The 17,991-nt window shown below is 56.8% G+C and overlaps 1 protein-coding gene across 3 annotated transcripts; it reads right to left on the bottom strand.

The window, feature by feature from the left end:
- Window positions 1–5,107: 5,107 nt before the first annotated feature.
- Window positions 5,108–14,017, bottom strand: LOC144232998 (whey acidic protein-like). 3 transcript variants are annotated; one of them, XM_077765793.1, is made up of 7 exons: window positions 13,943–14,017; window positions 10,719–11,152; window positions 10,453–10,550; window positions 9,844–10,033; window positions 5,997–6,137; window positions 5,566–5,724; window positions 5,108–5,237 (listed from the first exon to the last, which is right to left on the bottom strand). In XM_077765793.1, exons 5-7 carry the CDS (start codon window positions 6,127–6,129, stop codon window positions 5,221–5,223), a joined length of 309 nt encoding a protein of 102 aa, XP_077621919.1. In that variant the 5' UTR covers window positions 6,130–6,137; window positions 9,844–10,033; window positions 10,453–10,550; window positions 10,719–11,152; window positions 13,943–14,017; the 3' UTR covers window positions 5,108–5,220. The 3 variants fall into 3 exon arrangements, with proteins under 3 accessions (XP_077621919.1, XP_077621918.1, XP_077621917.1); XM_077765792.1 differs by lacking the exon at window positions 10,453–10,550; XM_077765791.1 differs by lacking the exons at window positions 9,844–10,033; window positions 10,453–10,550; window positions 10,719–11,152; window positions 13,943–14,017 and having other exon boundaries at window positions 5,997–7,096.
- Between the last annotated feature and the right edge of the window lie 3,974 nt (window positions 14,018–17,991).

Here is a 17,991-nt window from a genome sequence, read left to right as displayed (position 1 = left end):
TATTATATCTTTGTCCAAACCCATAGAATGTACGCCAAGACTGAACTGTAATGTAAACTGTGGACTTTGGTGGTCGTGATGAGTCACCGTGAGTTCATGGATCACAGCAAATGCACCTTTGGTGGGGGCTGTTGAGAGTGGGGGAAGAGTGGGTGTGCGGTGGGGGGGGGCAAGAGGTAGATTTCACTGTACTTTTCACTCAGTTTTGCCGTGAACCTAAATTGCTCTACAAAATGAAGAATATTAAGAAAAAGCAATAAGGGGCGCCGGGGTGGCTCAGTCAGTTGAGTGTCTGACTTCGGCTCAGGTCATGATCTTACAGTTCGAGGGTTTGAGCCCCGCGACAGGCTCTGAGTGACAGCTCGGAGCCTGCAACCTGCTTCGGATTCCGTCTCCCTGTCTCTCTGCTCCTCCCCTGCTCGCACTGTCTCTCAAAGATAAATAAACATTAAAAAATTAAGAAAAAGTAATGAACAACTATGCCAGCAAGGACGTGGATGAGTCTCAGAACGATGATGGTGAGTGGGGAAGGAGCTCTTGCGACGTGACAGCCAAGGGCAATTGCCCAGTTAAGAGCCGCTCAAATAATCTGAGTAGACGCTTCTCTAGAGGAGATACACGATGTCCAGCGAGCATGTGGAATGTTGCTCAACACCCCTAACCATCAGGCCAATGCGAATCAAAAACCACGATGAGGGGCCCCTTCACACCCACTTAGGATGGCTGCCGTTAAAACAACAGGAAAACCCAGAACATACCAAGCGTTGGTGAGGATGTGGAGAGGCCGGCACATCGAGGCAGTGCTGGTGGCAGCGCATGTGACATGGCGTGGCTGCTTTGCAAAGCAGCTTAGCAGTTTCTTGGAAGAGAATTACTGTGTAACGCTTAGGCGAATACCCAAGAAAACGGAATCCATGTCAATGCAAAAACTTGTATGCAAATGTTCACAGAAGCGTTATTTATAAAAGCCAAAAAATAGGCACGATCCCGATGCTAACCGATGGCTGCATGAATGAACAAAAGGCGGTATATCCATGGTGGGATATCGTCTGCCCAAGTTAACATGGAAGGACCTCGAAAACATTACGCTCGGAGAAAGAATCCAGATGGACACTCCCTGTGATTCCTTTTGTGTGCCATGTCCAGAGAGGCAAGTCCATAGACCCGGGGGTTGATCAGTGGTTTCCGGCGGGCTGTGGACATGACAGTAGGATGGAGACTGACAAATGGGTCTGGGATTTTTTTGGGGGCTCTGGAAATGTTTTGGGGTTGAGTAGTTGGACGGTTAACTATGGGAAGGTCTGAGGAGCCGCTGGGTTCTACGCTGTAAGGAGTGAATATCTGTTATGTGAGTTGTATCTCAGTGAAGCTGGTACCTTAAAAAATAGTGGTGGGCCATTAAGAGGACTTTCTGGCAGTGAACCTTGCCATCAGGCCATATTTAGGGTGCTCACGGTTGACATATTTTTAGTTCTTTCCTCTTGGGCCAGAGCTGCCAACATTTGGGGAGCCTGCTGGGGGAGGGATACCTTGGGGGGGGACAGAGAGTCTCAGGCTTGAGGCACATACCTTTCCTCCGTCAGCGTTCCTGTCGCTGTTGCTAGTGGGGGTTGTGAGGGAGGATCATCTGTGCGCGACTTCGGTGAGGGGGGCCTCACCTGCAGTGGCTGGGAGCCAGAGATCCCCGCTGAGGGCCCCTGTGCCACATGACAGCCTCTTCCTGTTTTCTGGGGCACAAGTGACGAGGCCCCTAGAGGTGCTCTAGGCCCCACACGGATCCAGGGGGCCTCTGACCCCACTCTGGGGGCGCGGTGGTTGAGGACAGACCCCTGAAGAGCCCGGCCCCACTCTGCCCAGCACGTGAACCTGTCTTCCACACCCTCTTCATGTATGGAAAACTGAGGCCAGGAAGGGGGGAAGGGACTGCCCAAGGGCACCTGGAGAGTGAGCAACTGAACTCCCCATGCCTCTCCATCCTGGCTGCAGGCTCCCTCCCAACTGGGGAGGGATGGTGAGCCCTCTGCCCTCCCAAACCCCAAATCGGACCAGCAGCCAGGCCCCCCAAACACACAGACTGACGCACCCCCCTTCCCCTTTGTCTTTCCCTCCTCTTCCATCATCCTTCTTCTTCCTCCATCCCTCTTCCTCCATCATCCCTTCTCCTCCTCCTCCCTCACCCATCCTCCATCACTCTTCCCCGATCATTCCTCCTCCTCCATCCCCCCTTCTCCATCTCCCCTCCTCGATCCCCNGTCCATCCCCCTCCTCCTCCATCCCTCCTCCTCCTTCTCCCCCATCATCCCTTCTTCTCCTCCATCCCTCCTCCACCCCTCCTCCTCCATCACTCCTCCTCCCCGTTTTTCCTTGTCCATTCCTCCACCTCGTCCATGGTCTGCCTTGCCCATCCTTCCGGCATGTCCACCAGGAAGTCCTGCAAAGCCCTCCTGGCGCGGTGTGTTGGTACCGTGTGTGGGCGGGGTCCGGCACCAAGCTATACCCAGGGAGCCCTTCTCACAGCCTCTCCTGGCCTCAGTCCACCCCGGGGGCCTCCTTGGGGGCCTTTAGCACCGAGGAGCTGAGCTGCAGGGGTTGGAGCTGAGTGGCCTGGGCAGGAGATCTGCCTAGGAGGGCCTGGGAGCTCTGGGCTTAGCTGCCGTGAGCACATGGTGGGGGGTGGCGGAGCAGGGATACAGTCCCCCGCACCCCTGGGTCCTCTTTGAGATGGATGTCTGGCCCCTGAAAGCAATCATCTCTAACGTGTCTTGTATTAATAGAAAAGCCTAGGTCTGGTGAGGCCAAAAGATCAGGAGAGGGTTGCCACTGAGAATAGCGTGTTAGTCACAGTTATCAGGGACAGAAAGGGGCAGTCCATGCCTTGCAGGGTCACCCAGGGGAGCACTGGGTTGATCAGGAGGCGGGGGTTGTCACTGTGGGCACAGACCTCTCCTGTGGTTTCTGTGGGGAGCTTCAGGCAAGGGAGGGCAGGGGCCCTTAGGACTGGCTAGTGTGAATAATTGAGCAGGCTCCGCTGTGGGGGGGGCTGCTCCCAGCCGTCCCTGGGGGTGAGGAGAGCAGGGATAGTGGCCTGGCGCTGAAGACCCCCAGAGAGGAGGGGTTGGGGCACGGGCTCTGCATCGTTTGAGTTGCACTTGAAAAGTGCTCCCCTTACCCCGTGGGAGAGGAGTGCTCCTGAGGAAGATGTGGAGGGGGCAGGGGTGGGGGGTGGGTAAGTTGACTCAGGCATGTCAGTAGTGCCCAGTGCATGCATGGGGGGGCAGATGGTAGGGCACCAAGCTTACAGAAGTTGGATGCAGGGCTAATGCAGGGGTGGAGGGGATGGGTGTTCTGTGCCGAGGAGGAGTCCCCCAGCATGGGGGTGGGGGACTCCCTGCTGCCTGGCTCACTCTGAGCTTGAGGAAGGGTGGGCTGGGTGGTTCCAGCTGCCCAACCTGGGTTCAGGGCGTCCTCCCCCATAACACTGAGCAGAAACTGCGGTCCTCCGATGGCTTCCTCGTGAAGCTGTCAGGGCACGTCTCTGGCAAGGCCACCCCCTTGGGATGCACTGGGATGCACAGAGCCACGGGAGGCCCTAGAGTGCACGGTCCCGGGTTTGATCCCTTGGTTCGGTTAAGGGCCAGCTCTCTGCTGTGAATAGTGGGGACACTTTGAGACTGTGCTGTTTCTCCAGTGGTTTCCGGGTCATCTGGTGACCCTGGTGACCCTTGGCTAGAGGAATGATCACTTTGGAGTTGGTGATGGTGGGTTTCTAGTTCCATCTCTCCTCCCCGCTGTGTGGACTGGCATTTTCTGTGAAGCAGAGCCTCTCCTCCTGTGTGCCGGCGGTGCTGGGGGTGCCGGGGTTGTTTGGTGGCGGCTGTAGGCTGGCTCCCACTTTCTGACACAAGGTGTCCCCTGCGCAGCCTTGTTCTTTGTTCCCTCAACAATGTCTCCAAGGAATCCTGCTTCCTTTTGCTGGAGAATGGTCCAGAAACAAAATTCAGCTGCTGGTGAAAGCCCTTTTGACTTGGGACCATCTGTTCTGTCTCCCAGGCTCCTGACACATCGTCTGGCATGTGGCAGGTGGCCTCAGTGTGCACGAGTGGGGCCAGGCTGGCAGAAAGCGCTCACCATGCTGAGGGACTCTAGCCTCTGTCCCCTTCCGGAGCAGCACTTCCAAACCTTGCAGTTCCCTGGCTAATGCAAGTGCCGTGTGTTACTTGCAAGGACTCCTTCCTCACCCCTGAGTCTACGTGGATGCGGTAACTCTGCGATAGGGGTCCTAGGTGGCACAGGACAGGGGCTGGCGACCAGGAGCCAACCGTGTGGTCACAGCCTGGGGACTGAGCAACAATGGCTTCGTCATGATGCCTATTAGTGGGGTTTTGAGAAAACCTCTGGACACTGAGGCTCAGGGAGCTTGTGGGCTGGTGACACGTGGATGTGCTGGGAGGTGGGGTGCCCCAGCCCAGTGGGGACAAAGGCTCCTGCCTCCCCGCCCCCACCTTCCACGTGGTCTTATTGGTTTTGCCAGTCTGTGTCCTCTATCACAGACTGTGATCCGAAGTGTTGTGCTTTCAGAGTCCTGTGGGTCATTCTTACACTTATGGAAGCTCTGGGGCTCATGGGCCGCCAGGACTGGGAGCTAAGTGAGTCAGGGTGCCGGGCCAGTGTCTGTGGTCGGGCAGCCTGGTGGGAACTGGCTAGGGGCACTTAGTGTCAGTACGGCAAGGGGCTCTGGGGTGCCTGCTGGGCGTCAGGCAGGGTGCGCCTACTTCACCGCAGACCCTAAACCGGCTGCCTGGGAGTGGCATCCACGCAGAAACTCCCTGTAAGTGCGCTTGCCCTCTGGACACCGCTGTGCAGGTTGGGGCCACGCATGGGCAGTGGAGAGAGGCCGTGCAGCCTCTGGGCCTAGCCCTCCCTGCAGGCTGCACTCTGCCCTTGTCCCCACACCAGCAATACCTCTCAAAGGGGCCAGACCCCAGAGGGCCGGGGCCCTGAACGCCGTTGGGCGGCCCGGAGCTCCCAGAGGCCTGTGTACTTTGTCCCCCTGCCCCCCCCCCCCATTGGAGGTGCTGGGACGGACAGACAGATGGACAGAGAGACATGAAGCTGAGTGGGTTTTATTAGCAGCAGGTAGGAAGCATCTTGGACTTTCTGGATCTGAGAGAGAAGGTTCTTGCCGAGCAGACTCAGGCCGTGGGGTCCTGGGGCAGCCCCTCACTGAAGGGGGTCCTCTGCATAGGACACAGAGGCCTCAGAGAGGCAGGGGAGGGGCAGGGAGGGAGGGGCGCTGTGTGCGGTGGGGGGGCAGCGAGCTCCCCACACCCACCTCTCCCCGGCCCTCACCAGAGCCCGTAGGCAGGCACTGTGTGGGGGCACTTGTGGCCAGGAAGCAATTTCCCAGCTCCCCATCCATGTCTCCTCCCACATGTGGGAACCAAGCTGCCTCCCAAGGTCAAGTAGCAAAGGCACAGACCCTGCTGGTTGGCCAGCCCAAGTCTAGCCAGCCAAGTCTCTGAGGCCCAGCAGGCCCAGCGGAGGGGGCAGGGCGGGGGTGCTCACCTGCGGCGGGGTCCAGACAGCGCAGGGCGCACAGGCTGAGGCAGCACTTCTTGCTCCCTGCACACTGGCTGTCCGAGGAGCACTCGGTGATCTCCACGCAGGGCTCCACGGCCAGCGGGACCTCCACCCGGGGGCAGTGGCCCGCCTTCTGCAGAGGTGCTGCGGAGACACGGGCCAGCGCTTCAGGCCCCGGCGGCCGCCCTGCTGCTGGCTCCCGGCAGGGCCCCTGCACCACCGTGCGAACCCCTGATGGCAGCCGCTGCCCTCAGGGAGGGGACCCAAGCGGTGCCTCATGGCCAGGCCAGCAGGTGGGCGGGCTCACTGCCTGGTGGAGTTTAGGGGGCCGTGGGGCAGGTCACTGAGAGGGGGTGTGGATGGTTCCTCCCTCCCCCAGACAGGGCCTGGCGTGGGGCACAGGGGCGGCGTGTTACCCATGACAGGGACCACGCAGGAGCGGCTGCAGGGACTTGTGGCGCAGCACTGGGTGCCTTGGGGACAGTTGTCATCGGTGCTGCAGGAGACGACGCATGAGTCCTCCTCCGAGGAGCTGAGCTCCGGGCACATGGCCTGCCCTGTGCAGGGGACAGGCAGGTGGGTGGGTTGGGGGCCGTTGGACCACTTCTCCGGGGCTCCAAGGATGGGAACCCAGCACCCCAGTGTGCCAGTTCTTGAAAGGAAAAGCATCTGCCACAGCATGACCTGCCCGGGCCCAGGACAGCAGGTAGGGTTAAGACCCAGGGGGCCAAGAACAGCCCCCCCCACTGTTAGCTGTCCCACAGTTGGGGACAGTGGCCTGGACCCCCTGGACCCTCCGGCATTGGGGTCTCCAGGCAGTGCCCTGCCCTGTCCCTCTTCTGCTCTGCTCCTTCGGTCCTGGTGCCATCCTGGTGCGTGTCAGGGATGCACCTGGAAGACAGGGAGGTCAGGAGGGCCCTCCTGGGTGCCTCCCGGGGTGGCTCCTCAGGCCTACCTGGCATGGTGAAGGCTGGGACCAAGGCCACGGCCAGTGCGGCCTCCAGGGCGAGCAGGGCCAGGGCCAGGCTGGCAAGACAGCGCATGGTGGTGGGTGGCAGGTAGGTGGTGGATGGAGGCCGGCAGCCCCAGCCTGGCTTTAAAGGCGGCAGTAGGGTGTGGGGGTAGGGGCTGGTGCCCGCCCAGCCGCCCTGGGGCTTCCGCCTTGGACAGCCCCAGGCTGGGCATCCGCTGCGCCAGGGTCACTGTTTAAAACTTAGAGAAGTTCCTAAGTTCTGAGGTGGGTGATTCCTCTCCCTGGTGAAAGCACCTGAGTTTACTGCGAACGACCGGCAGGGGGCGGGGCGGGGTGGGGACATGATGCGCGGCCGTCTGGGTTCCCAAAACCGGGTTGCCTTTGGGGGTGTCGCTGAGAGAAGGCATCTTGAACATTCTCATCACAAGAAAAGAAAGGTGACGGAGGTAACTAGAATCGCGGTGATCATTTCCCAGGTTTGTAGCCATCAGCCACCTGCAGGCAATCTCATGCTGTGTGCCAACGGTTTCAACTGAAGGGACAGAACAGAACAGTGCAGGGCAGAGGGCGGGAGAAGCAGAGCCCAGCACACATCTTCTCCGTCCAGGGCGGCCCCGCAGGGCCACGGAAGGTGTGCCCTTCCTGCACTCAGAGGAGGGGCCCAGCTGTGGGGGGCAACTGCGGCGGACACTCTGTCTCTCTCTTCATCCCTTCTAGAACTTTCTAGGAGCAGCGTGCTGATTCTGTGCAGGGCAGTCACCGGGAAGGGATCTTCCTAGAAGGTGTCAGGGCGAGACTTGTCCTCAGAGGGGGCAGGGGCTTCCTCCATCCTCCTTCCCCTAGGGCCCGGGCAGGGAAGGGGCCCCAGGGTGACCGGCTACGGCTGCCTGCTCCAGGCTGCACTCCCTGGCCTGGCTGCCTGGCCGTTGGCCTCTACCTTGGTCAGCGCTCCCCTGGGGCCCTCAGCCTGTGCTGCGTGCATTTCCAGACGCTTCAGCCCAGAAACTTCCACTCGGGCTCAGGTGCCTTCAGGACCCTCTCCACAGAGTCCTGGGGTCTCAGCCCAGGCTCCGCCCAGGTGGGACCCCTGGGACCCTGGCCGGTGACAGTGACGTGCAGCCTCTCTGTGCTTTTTCAGGCTGATGGTTCATGGGATGTTTCCCCAGCAGAGTCTGGGAAGGAGGCGGCCCACAGGCCTGAGGCAGAAGACTGGGCCCAGGGGGAGAGGCGAGTGAGGCCAAGGTCACTCACTGGAGGGCCCTCTGCTGGCCCTTCTGCCCGTACTCTGTGCCTCCCCTACACCAAGACTTGGGCTCTGTCTTGTCTGGATGCTGGGTCTGAGGCCAGGCTAAACACACCTGCCCCGGCTCCCCAGGACATGGCCCTCGGCCTGGGGGACCTGTGGTCACAAGTCCCTTCCTCCAGGACCGCTCACAGCTCCTGAGCACCTTCCTACATTGGACCTCTCCTTCCTCTCCCCTCCATTCCCCTTCCCTTCCTCTTCCCCCCTTTCCTCCCCCCTTTCCTCTCGTCCTCTTCCTTCCCCATCCCCTGCCCCATCTGCCCTTCCCCACACCTCCCCCTCTTCTCCCCTCCCTTCCCCATCCTCTCCCCTACTCTTCTCCTCTCCCCTCCCCTCCCCCTTCCTTCCCTTCTCCTCTCTCCTTTTCCCTGCCCTCTCCTTCCCTCCTCTAGTCCTCCCCTCTCCAGCCCCTCCCCTGTTTCTCCCCTCTCCTCCCTCTTCCTCCCTTTTCCTTCCCCTCCCTCTCCCCTCCCTCCTCCTCTCCCCCTTCCTCTCACCCCTAGCCTCCCTTCTTCTCTCCCTTCTCCTCCCCTCTTCCCCAGCCAGGCCCTCCCACAACTGCTGCTCCCCCACTGGGGTCCTCTGGTCAGCCTGCTGACCTAGGCTCCCCACCCCCAGCACAGGCAAAGGAGCCCCCCCTCTGGGACCAGCTTCAGGGCTCTCAGGCCTCTGGCACTTCCTGGACACACTGTGACCCATCCTGGCTACTCCTTGGGTGTTCAGTGTCTGTTCCTCCAGAATGAATCCCCTGGGTCAGGGCTCGTTGTCCCTCCCCCTGATCAGTGTGTCCCCAAGGCTGGGCTCCCGTGGATGGTGCGGGGAGGGGCCAGCATCAGGCACTCAACCATCAGGCATCAGGTTGCCCATGCGGTGGCCAGTGACCTCACACCTTGGGTGACCCTCTCACCTGTGGGGTGGAGTCCAAAAGGGGGTATGTCACAAATGTCCCTCCTGACAGGGACGTTTGAGCCCCTGTGCCCGTGTGGGTTCCACCCAGCTCTGCCAGGTGGGGGGCCTATAGCAACTCATGCTTCCTCTTTGCGGCAGTGGGTGGTGGTGCCTCTCAGTCCAGCTGCTGCCCAGAGCATTGGGAGGGGGTCTGCGGGGGGAGTCGGACTCTGCCCTCATTCTCTGAGGACCTTCCCCTGCTCTCCCCAGGCTCTCCTGTTGGGTCTGCATGGTTACTGCCTGAGGCCACTGGCCCCAAAGGTGCCACCAAATCTGGAGAGCTTTCTGTGATGCAATTCAGATTATTTAGAAGCCAACCTCCAATATTTCTGATCAGAAAAATAACACACCTTGCAGAAAGCTTGGACAATTCAGAAAAGCACAGAGAAGAAGACAAAGCTTACACATGACCCTGGAGCTCTCTCGTTACTGGCTTGGTTCAACTTTATCTAGTGATTCCCTGTGCAAACATCTCTGTCATCTATCTGTCTATCTATCTATCTATCTATCTATCTATCTATCTATCTATCTATCTGTAATCTATCATCAATCTACTATCATCTATCAATTATCTGCCTATCATCTATCAATCTATTTATTAACCTATCTATCTGTAGTCTATTTACCTATTTATCATCCATCCATCCATCCATCTGTCTATCTATCTGTCTATCATCCATCCCCCCATCTCCTGTCCCCTCATATACTCAGACACCCCCCATCTCGGTCACTGGGGTCATGCTGTGGGTGTGGGTGCAGACACAAACTCGGAGCACTCTTTATACCCTCAAGACTTGCAGAAAGCAGAAGGCACTGTGTGGTCTGTGGTGGTGGAGTGTGACACTTCACCTGCGGGCTGCCACCATTTTAACCATTTCCTCACCTTGGAAGAGAGCCTTTTAAGCACTGTGGCTGGGCCACGCTTCTGCCTGAGCTTGGGGTCTCTGGTGAGGGTGGCCAGGAGGGGTGCACAGCCCACAGGGTTGGTGGGGGCGGGAGCAACAGGTGTTGACTGGAGAAGTGTGGGGGGTAGGTTCACCTTTGCCTTCGCAGCCCTGAGGGCAGGTCGAGAAGCCAGCAGTTCCAGGAAGGATGTTGCCTTGAGCTCTGCGGCCCCGGGGCAGGGACGTGGGGTTCCTTGTGGCCTGGGGATGTTTGTTGGCCCCGCCAGCCTAGCCTCAGCCTGTCTTCTTCCAAGATAGACATGCCTTCCTTCTTCCCAACAGCTCCTGAAAGCCAAGTCAGGTGGGGAAACTGAGGCCCAGCTGGGACCGCCTGGAGCATCATGGGCTCAGTGGACAAAGCAGAGGGGTCCCCACTGGTCCTATGGGGTTGGTGGGTGGGGGTCTCCTCCAGTTCTCCAGGTCGAGATCAGGTCAGGGCGGCCACGCCATTCTTTCCACTTGTCCCTCTCTGTGGGTCTGTCATGGCCCATGAGTGGGGGGTCTTGGGCTCAGTCCACAACCCTTGGGTGGGGGTCCTGTCCCGTCACTGGAGTCACAAACCCGGGGTCAGGGTCGTGCCTCCGTCACCAGGTGTCATGACCCTGGGTCAGGATCCTGTCCTCAGCCTCCTCATCGGGGCTCTCATGGCACCAGGGCGTTTCCACAGTGTCACTGAGTCATACCCTTGCTCACAGCGGCTGTACCTCCTGCCTGTTGCTCCTCACTGGAAAGTTCTCTCCTACGCAAAGTCTCTCAAGGCTCTTCCAGTGCTGGTGCTGGTGGAGACTGTGGGCCTGCAGAGCTGGGGGCCCAAGGAGAAGCGGTCGTCCATGCGATATGGGTATGTGTGTATCTGTACACGTGCATATGGGTGTGTATCTGGACATTGACATGTGCACACGTGTCCCTCTACATGAGCGTGCACATGCTCACACTTATAGGCATACTGCTTACGCCTGTACATACGTACCTGTGGTTATGTGTGGTCCCTTTGCCTTGAGGCTTCCCATGTCCCGTGCACTTTCGCGAATGACCAGTGTGTTATTTCCATCTTCGGCAGCCTCCTAGGAAGGCTCTGGACTCCACCTCTGGGTTCAGGACCACCAGAGGTGGTCTCTGGGGGGCCCTGGAGTGCAAGGCTGGCCGAGGGCCCTGCTTCTGCAGGAGGTGCTGGCGCGGGTTTAACAGCACCAGGCGGGTCCGGAGTCTACACCAGAGGGCTCCCAGCCTACGTGCCCCACATGGGGTCCAGGGACCACCCTGGGAAAGTGACTTCATGTGTGTCAGCCCAGGGCTGCGCTGGGGTCCCCTGTCCCCTGCCTGCGGACTACTGCTTGGCAGCCGGGCGCGGGCATCCAGCTGCGTCCAGCCAGGTTCACCTGCGACCCCGGGCCTGCAGGGTACCTGCAAATGGAGATTTATTTTTAAACTTTTTAATGTTTATCCTTAGAGAGAGAGAGAGAGAGAGGGAGAACATGAGCAGGGGAGGGGCAGAGAGAGAGGGAGACAGAATTCGAAGCAGGTTCCAGGCTCTGAGCTGTCAGCACAAAGCCTGACTCGGGACTCGAACCCACAAACCGTGAGATCATGACCTGAGCCGAAGTTGAACGCTTAACTGACTGAGCCACCCAGGTTCCTTGGTATTTAGTGTTTTTTTCTTTTTAATTTTTTTAAACGTTTTATTTATTTCTGAGAGAGAGAGAGTGTGTGAGCAGGGGAGGGTCAGAGAGAGAGGGAGACACAGAATCCGAAACAAGCTCCAGGTTCTGAACTAGCTGTCAGCACAGAGCCCAACGCGGGGCTCAAACCCACGAACCACGAGATCATGACCTGAGCTGAAGTCGGACGCTTAACTGACTGAGCCACCCAGGTGCCCTGGTATTTAGTGTTAAAAGTATGTGCTGGTCTCTGTATTAGCCATTTCCAAGTGTGGGACCACCCATGGGAATTAACTGCACCGGTCCTGGCCATTCCCTGTAATCCCCCGTAGGGCATCTGGGTTGGGGCTTTTGCAGTTCCAGAAGCTCATGCAGAGCTGGGTTTAGGGACCCACACATCGTCATGGGCAGAACTGGACTTCTGCAGGTGTTTCCTGTAGGGAAATATTTCTTTTCTAAACACGAATTCCCAGTGCACTGTCTCCACTTGTGCCTGTGAGAAGTGTGCCCTTGAGGCACGCCGGAAGGGTGGCCCCCTTCTCAACAGCACAGACGGCTCTGCGGCCATCTGAGCTCCCCGGCCCTCAGGATCCCGTGGTGAGCAGAATGTGACTCCCCAGGCTGTGTCTGGGTGGCATGTTCCCACGTGTCCCCCTGAAGGGCAGGCAGAGAGCTGAGTGGACAGGGGTCGGGCTGGGCCCTCTCTCTCGGTGTAGGTCTGGGCCCCGGAGAGGGTATGCCCGGGGCTCCTTCCTGGTTGGGGCGAAGAGAAAAGCTGGCCCTCAAGGCGGGAGGTGGACAGTGGGCTTGGGGTGCCGGGATGCCTGGGGAGCCTCCTGCGTGGACCTGGCCACCTGCCCTGCAGCCCGTGTTAACGTGGATGACGCCGATACACCTCTCTCCACAAGTGACAGGATGGCTCAGACAATCAGCGGGGACGTGGACAAACTCAGCACCGGTGTCACTCAGCAGGACCCCTTCGGCGGTGACAGGACCGTCCATCTGCCAATGGCAGAGTGCACACACCTGCTGTCTAAGTGCCCGCAGACCAGGGAGAGCTGCATCCTGTCCCTGGTTTCTGGAAGCGCAGGGGTTTAAAGTGGAAATTGGTAACAGGAAATGAAGAGTTACCAAGTCTTGGTAAGTAAACAACACGCTTCTAAATAGCCTGGAGGGGGGGCGGTGGGGAAGAAGGAAGGGCCTTCCTTCCACAGAGAGCCGTGGAGCCTCCTTCCACAGAGAGCCTCCTGCATCCACAGGAGGATGCAGCCTGTGGGTGCTGCGACAGCACACGGCTGACCTGAGAAGAGGGGCCGGTCGCAGGTTAGCGACCTCAGCGCCCGCACGCCCCCCCAGGGGCTGGGAGAAGAGTGACGCTAACCCAGCAAGAAAAGGAAGGAAACGAAAAACACAGAAAGGTACATGGAGCAACCCCCCCCGCCCCCCGCCCTCATTCTGGTTCTTTGGAAAAGTCAATAACACTGACAAACGTTGGCAAGAGAAGAGGAGGGACAGATGAGCACATGTGTTCGGAAAACCAGGGGCAGGGGCGTGGGAGGGTGGCGAGGGAGTCGGGTGGGTGACCCGCCATCGAGGAACCTGGGCGACCCTGAGGACTGCGAGTCTCCCATGAGGAGGGAGTCCAGGAGTCGTGAACGTGTTTCTGGGAAAAGCAGTCTCCAGCCCAGTGGCTTCACTGGTGGCTCCTACCAGACATTTAAGGGGGAGTCAAGACGGGGGCACCCTGGGGCTCAGCCAGTTCTGCATCTGACTCTTGGTTTTGGCTCAGGCTATGATCTCATGGTGGTTCGTGGGATGGAGCCCTGCGTCGGGCTCTCTCTCTCCCTCTGCCCCTCTCCCCCTCGCGTGCAGACACTCTCTCCCTCTCTCTAAACTAAATAAAATAAAAACATAAAGTAGATTTAAGACCAGTCATCCGCATCAATTCTAGAAAATGTAGCCGGATGGCCCAGCTCCTTTTATGTGAGCAGCATTACACTGATTTCACCCAGATCTGACAGAGAGGGGAGAGCACACACCCCCCTATAAACACCCCTGCACACACCCCTGCACACCCCCCCACACTCACCCCTACACACACCCCTGCACACACCCCTGCACACACCCCTACACACACCCTTGTACATGCGCCCCTACACTCACCCCTACATACACCTCTGTACACACACCTCTACACACACCCCTGTACACACACCCCTACACTCACCCCTACACACAGCCCTGTACACACAGCTCTACACTCATCCCTACACACACCCCTATACACATACCCCTATGCTCACTCCTACACACACCCCTGTACATGCACCCCTGTGCACACACTCCTACACTTACCCCTACACACACCCCTGCACACACACTCCTACACACCCCCTATACACACACCCCTGCACGTACCCCTTCACTCACCCCTACATGCACCCCTACATGCACACTGCTACCCACACCTGTACACACATCTCAACACACTCACAGACACACAGACACAGACACACAGACATGCAGACAAACATACCGGCACAGAAGTCTTCAATGAGCAACAAGTGAGTGGAACCCGGTGCTACTGATGAGGTTATGGAGCAGAGTTCCTGAGCGAGTGGCCAAGAAAGAATTCTTGAGACGTTTTTGATGCAGAAAGGTGATTTTATCATCACATGGACACAGGGCGCAGGAGCAGAGAAAGCTGCACTGGGTGTGTGGGGTGGTGGGGTACATGCTGTGAGCTTAGTGGAGGAGGGGGATAAAGTAAGTCTGTGAGGAATTGGAGGCTGGCTGCTGTGAAGATAAGGTTGCTTCAAGTTTTTAAATCATTAATGCGACTTAAACATTAAGGCACTAGGGGGACCTCATGTTCCTTCAGGAAGGTGGCGCTCTGCATGCCTCAGGTGTCCAGAGTGGGCTGCGAGCCGTAAGGACGTTTCATTTAAGCTGCATTTCTCTTGCCTTTCATTTCCTCATCATTTCCCCCCCCCCGAACTATTTTGACCCTAAATCTTAAAGTCGCTGAGGATGGAAGGTCTCCTCTTCTGCAGCTTCCTCCTGCTGAGTAGGGGCACAACGACGTCCCCACCTCTGGGGCAGCATCGGTCAGCTAGTGATGCGGGACTTACAAAAGGCAGAGGCAGTGCAATCCAAAGTGGACCACATGTACACATCTCCTTGAGCAGGAGGGATCGCTTGTCAAAGGGCAGTTATTGTGGTGACAGAGTCTCAGCCCTGAGCGGAGAGACCCTGGAAGACGCAGCGTAGGACTATCAGCTTGACTGTAAGAATGAGAAGCCCAAAGAAGAGACCTTCGTGGTTGACTGCAGTCCTTCCCCGCGCCCGGAACTCAGCCAGTCAGTGCGAGAGGACAAGGTCTTGTACAGCCCCGGTTGGAGGATTCGCATGTTTTAACGGTCCTGAGACATTCTCATGAGAACCTGGGGTGTGTACACAGCATTCTATTTTAACACACGTACCTCCCTGTGCTGCTGTGAAAACATCGAAAGCCATTCAGTCTTGTAGAACTGTTTTGTGCATTTGTACGACTTCAGTAGTGAGTAAGGGGGTGCTGGCTTGTGAATCACTGAGTGCCTTTACGATGTATTTATCACCGGGTTCCACACGCCAGATTATGCTTTCTGACCACGCAGGTGGAACAAAGACGGACACTACGTGATCACACCGGTAAAAGGCAGATTGTTTCCATCTTTGTTTTCAATTGGGAGGATTAGCTAATGATGGTTGCTTTTTTTTTTTAAATGTTTATTTTTGAGAGAGCGAGAGAGAGCATGAACAGGGGAGGAACAGAGAGGGAGACACAGAATCCGAAGCAGGCTCATGGCTCCGAGCTATCAGCACAGAGCCCAACACCGGGCTAGAACTCACGACCCATAAAATCATGACCTGAGCCGAAGTCAGATGCTCAACCACTGAGTCTGCCCCCCTTGGTGCCCCGCAGTGATGGTTTTAGTAATACATCCATGAATCCAGGCAAAACCCAAGGCACAACGAGCTATCCACCCTGGAGGAAGCCAGGGCCATAGATGGTTTCCACGTAGCCAGTGGGTCCCATCTGGAGCTGGCCATCTGGTTCCAGGCCGCCCCATCCAGTCAGTAGAACCAGTCAGCAGCCTGCAGTATGAGGGTTTGAGAGCGTGTTTCTCAAGTAGCACACACCCGTGCTATTTGCCCAGGTGTCGCACGTATGATTTCTTTGTTTCAAAAGGCATAAAAATGCCTGTTGGCTAAGTTGGTCAATGGAGGGTGTGAGCTCTAAGGTCGCTTTAACTGGCTGGGCCTTACCAGGCTGTCCTGGGACATCACAATCCCAGACCTGAGCATATCCTTCCAGATGTTAGAAGGGGTAAGGTTTTCTTTTTAAAGTTTAAAGTTTATTATGTATTTTGAGAGAGGGAGAGAGAGAGCGAGCGAGCAGAGAGAGAATCCTAAACAGGCTCTGAACTTTCAGCAGAGTCCCATGTGGGGTTCAAACTCACAAACTGTGAAAACTGAGGTGGTGACTTGAGCTGAAACCAAGAGCCGGCCACCTAACCAACAAGCCACCCAGGCGCCCCCTAGAGGTCAAAGAGAGCAAGGTGTTTTCTTTAACAAGTGCAAAGCTGCTTCCGGGTTTATGTGTGAAGTCTTGTCCAAGTGATGGAGTGGGACCAGATAGAAGGACCAGAAAAACATGAGTGATGAATTGACGTTTATAGTTACAAGTTGAAAGCATTGTTTAGTGGCACGTTTTAGTCCCCCCCATGTCAACATTTTGACAGCCAGAAAGACAAGTGGGGCCAGAGAGCTGAATAAACACAGAGTCTATGGCTTCTGTATCAATAAGAAAATGGATGAGTTTACCTCCCGCGTCCAGGGTAGCTCAGGGCTCAGCCAACCTGATGTCAAAGGGAGCGGGACCAGCCTCAGGGCCCTGTCACATCAGATCCAGGGACTGGAGGGCAGGGGAGGGAGGGAACGGGGGGTGGGTGAGTTCCTGTCTTCCTCTCTCTCTGGAGTGAGGATGTCTCTCTTCCAATGTCCCCCATTTTTACAGATGGAGCATGGTCCTGGAGGAGAGGCTTTATTTGGACATCCTTTGCTCTGAGGTCTGACCTGGGCTCTCCCGTAGTGTGGGGACTTGCCTGATTCTTCGTCTGATTCTGATTCCGACTTTTTCTTTGAGCCTGTTTCTTACTCTGTAATTTAGCTCTCCAGCCCTTTTCTAGCTCTAGGACCACATCTCTATTACTCTGGCCGCACCTCGAGGAGGCACTGGGGGTGTGCTGAGGGCCTACAGCCATTTCAGTCCGTTTTCGGTGGACGTCAGGTGCCGACAGACTTATAAAACATGCGTTCAGTGTAGTTTCCCGTCAGGTGAGACAGGGCCCATTTGTGTATTTACATGGCTTCTGTTAAACGGCCCTGAAATAGAGCTGGATTCTCATCAGCCCCTTGAGTAACTTCCTGAATTTTATCAAACTTTATAGGTTTAGAGACTCCTGTTTCCCTTCCTTCTATTAAACGAGCGATCCCATGAGCTCATCTCCTCCTTCCCTGTCCATCCTCTTGGTAATTCCAATGTGGCTCGGTGTTTAGGACGGCAGCCCCCGTCGGATACGGTTCCCGGTCTCCTGTGGACAGTTCATCAGGGAACTCTTGGGCTCCTGCCCCCTTTTCCTCAAGGGTGTGCCAGCGAGTAAATGTGATGTGCATGTCTTACAGGTCAGATCAAATGTAGTATGTACGTGTTGAAAGCCCTCAGAAGATGGGGAAGAGTTTTCAGAACATCGTCCCAATTGTTGTGTGATCTGAGCCACGGAGGACAGGACATGGGCTCTACTTGTGCCCATTTCTCTGTTAGTGACCTCCCTAAGAGGGTGCAGTCCAAATGTGGGGGGTGCTTCTGGGGGGCAGGAAGCCTGGCTCCTGGTGTGTCCAGCTGGGCCGGGAGCAGAGAGCCTGGGGTCTGTAAGGAGGAGAGAGAGTAACAGAACCAGAGGCCTCTTGGTCTGGATTGGCTGGCGTTTCCTGCAGTGCTCAGGTCTGTTAGGAGGAATGTGCCTATTTAGATAGTCATTGTCCATCATGTCCAGAGGGGTTTTATTAACCTTGTTGGTGTTTATTTTATTTAAAAATTTTTTAGCTTTTATTTATTTTTGAGAGACAGAGACAAAGCATGAGCAGGGGAGGACAGAGAGAGAGGGAGACGCAGAATCCGAAACAGGCTCCAGGCTCTGAGCCGTAAGCCCAGAGCCCGATGTGAGGCTCGAACTCGTGAACTGTGAGATCCTGACCTGAGCCGAAGTCGGCCACTTAACTAACTGAGCCACCCAGGCGGCCCTAACCTGGTTGGTGTTTAGACACACTCTGCAGAAGGCCCTTGGGTCTGGATCCTGATTTAGAGCCACAAAGTTCTGGACATAGGGTAACTCGGTCCACTTGCCCTGTTTCTTGCAGAAGAGATCTAATGCATAGATTGTATTAAAGTTTAATGTCCTGTTAATGGGCCATTTTTCCTCATCTCCTAAGGAGTGCAGAGGCCGGGCAGTGTTACAAAAGAAGACTGTTTTCTCCTTTCTT

This window comes from Crocuta crocuta, unplaced genomic scaffold (genome assembly GCF_008692635.1).
Source record: "Crocuta crocuta isolate KB4526 unplaced genomic scaffold, BGI_CrCroc_1.0 scaffold751, whole genome shotgun sequence".
NCBI classification, from domain to species: domain Eukaryota; kingdom Metazoa; phylum Chordata; class Mammalia; order Carnivora; family Hyaenidae; genus Crocuta; species Crocuta crocuta.
This window is presented reverse-complemented; position numbering and strand designations above follow the sequence as displayed.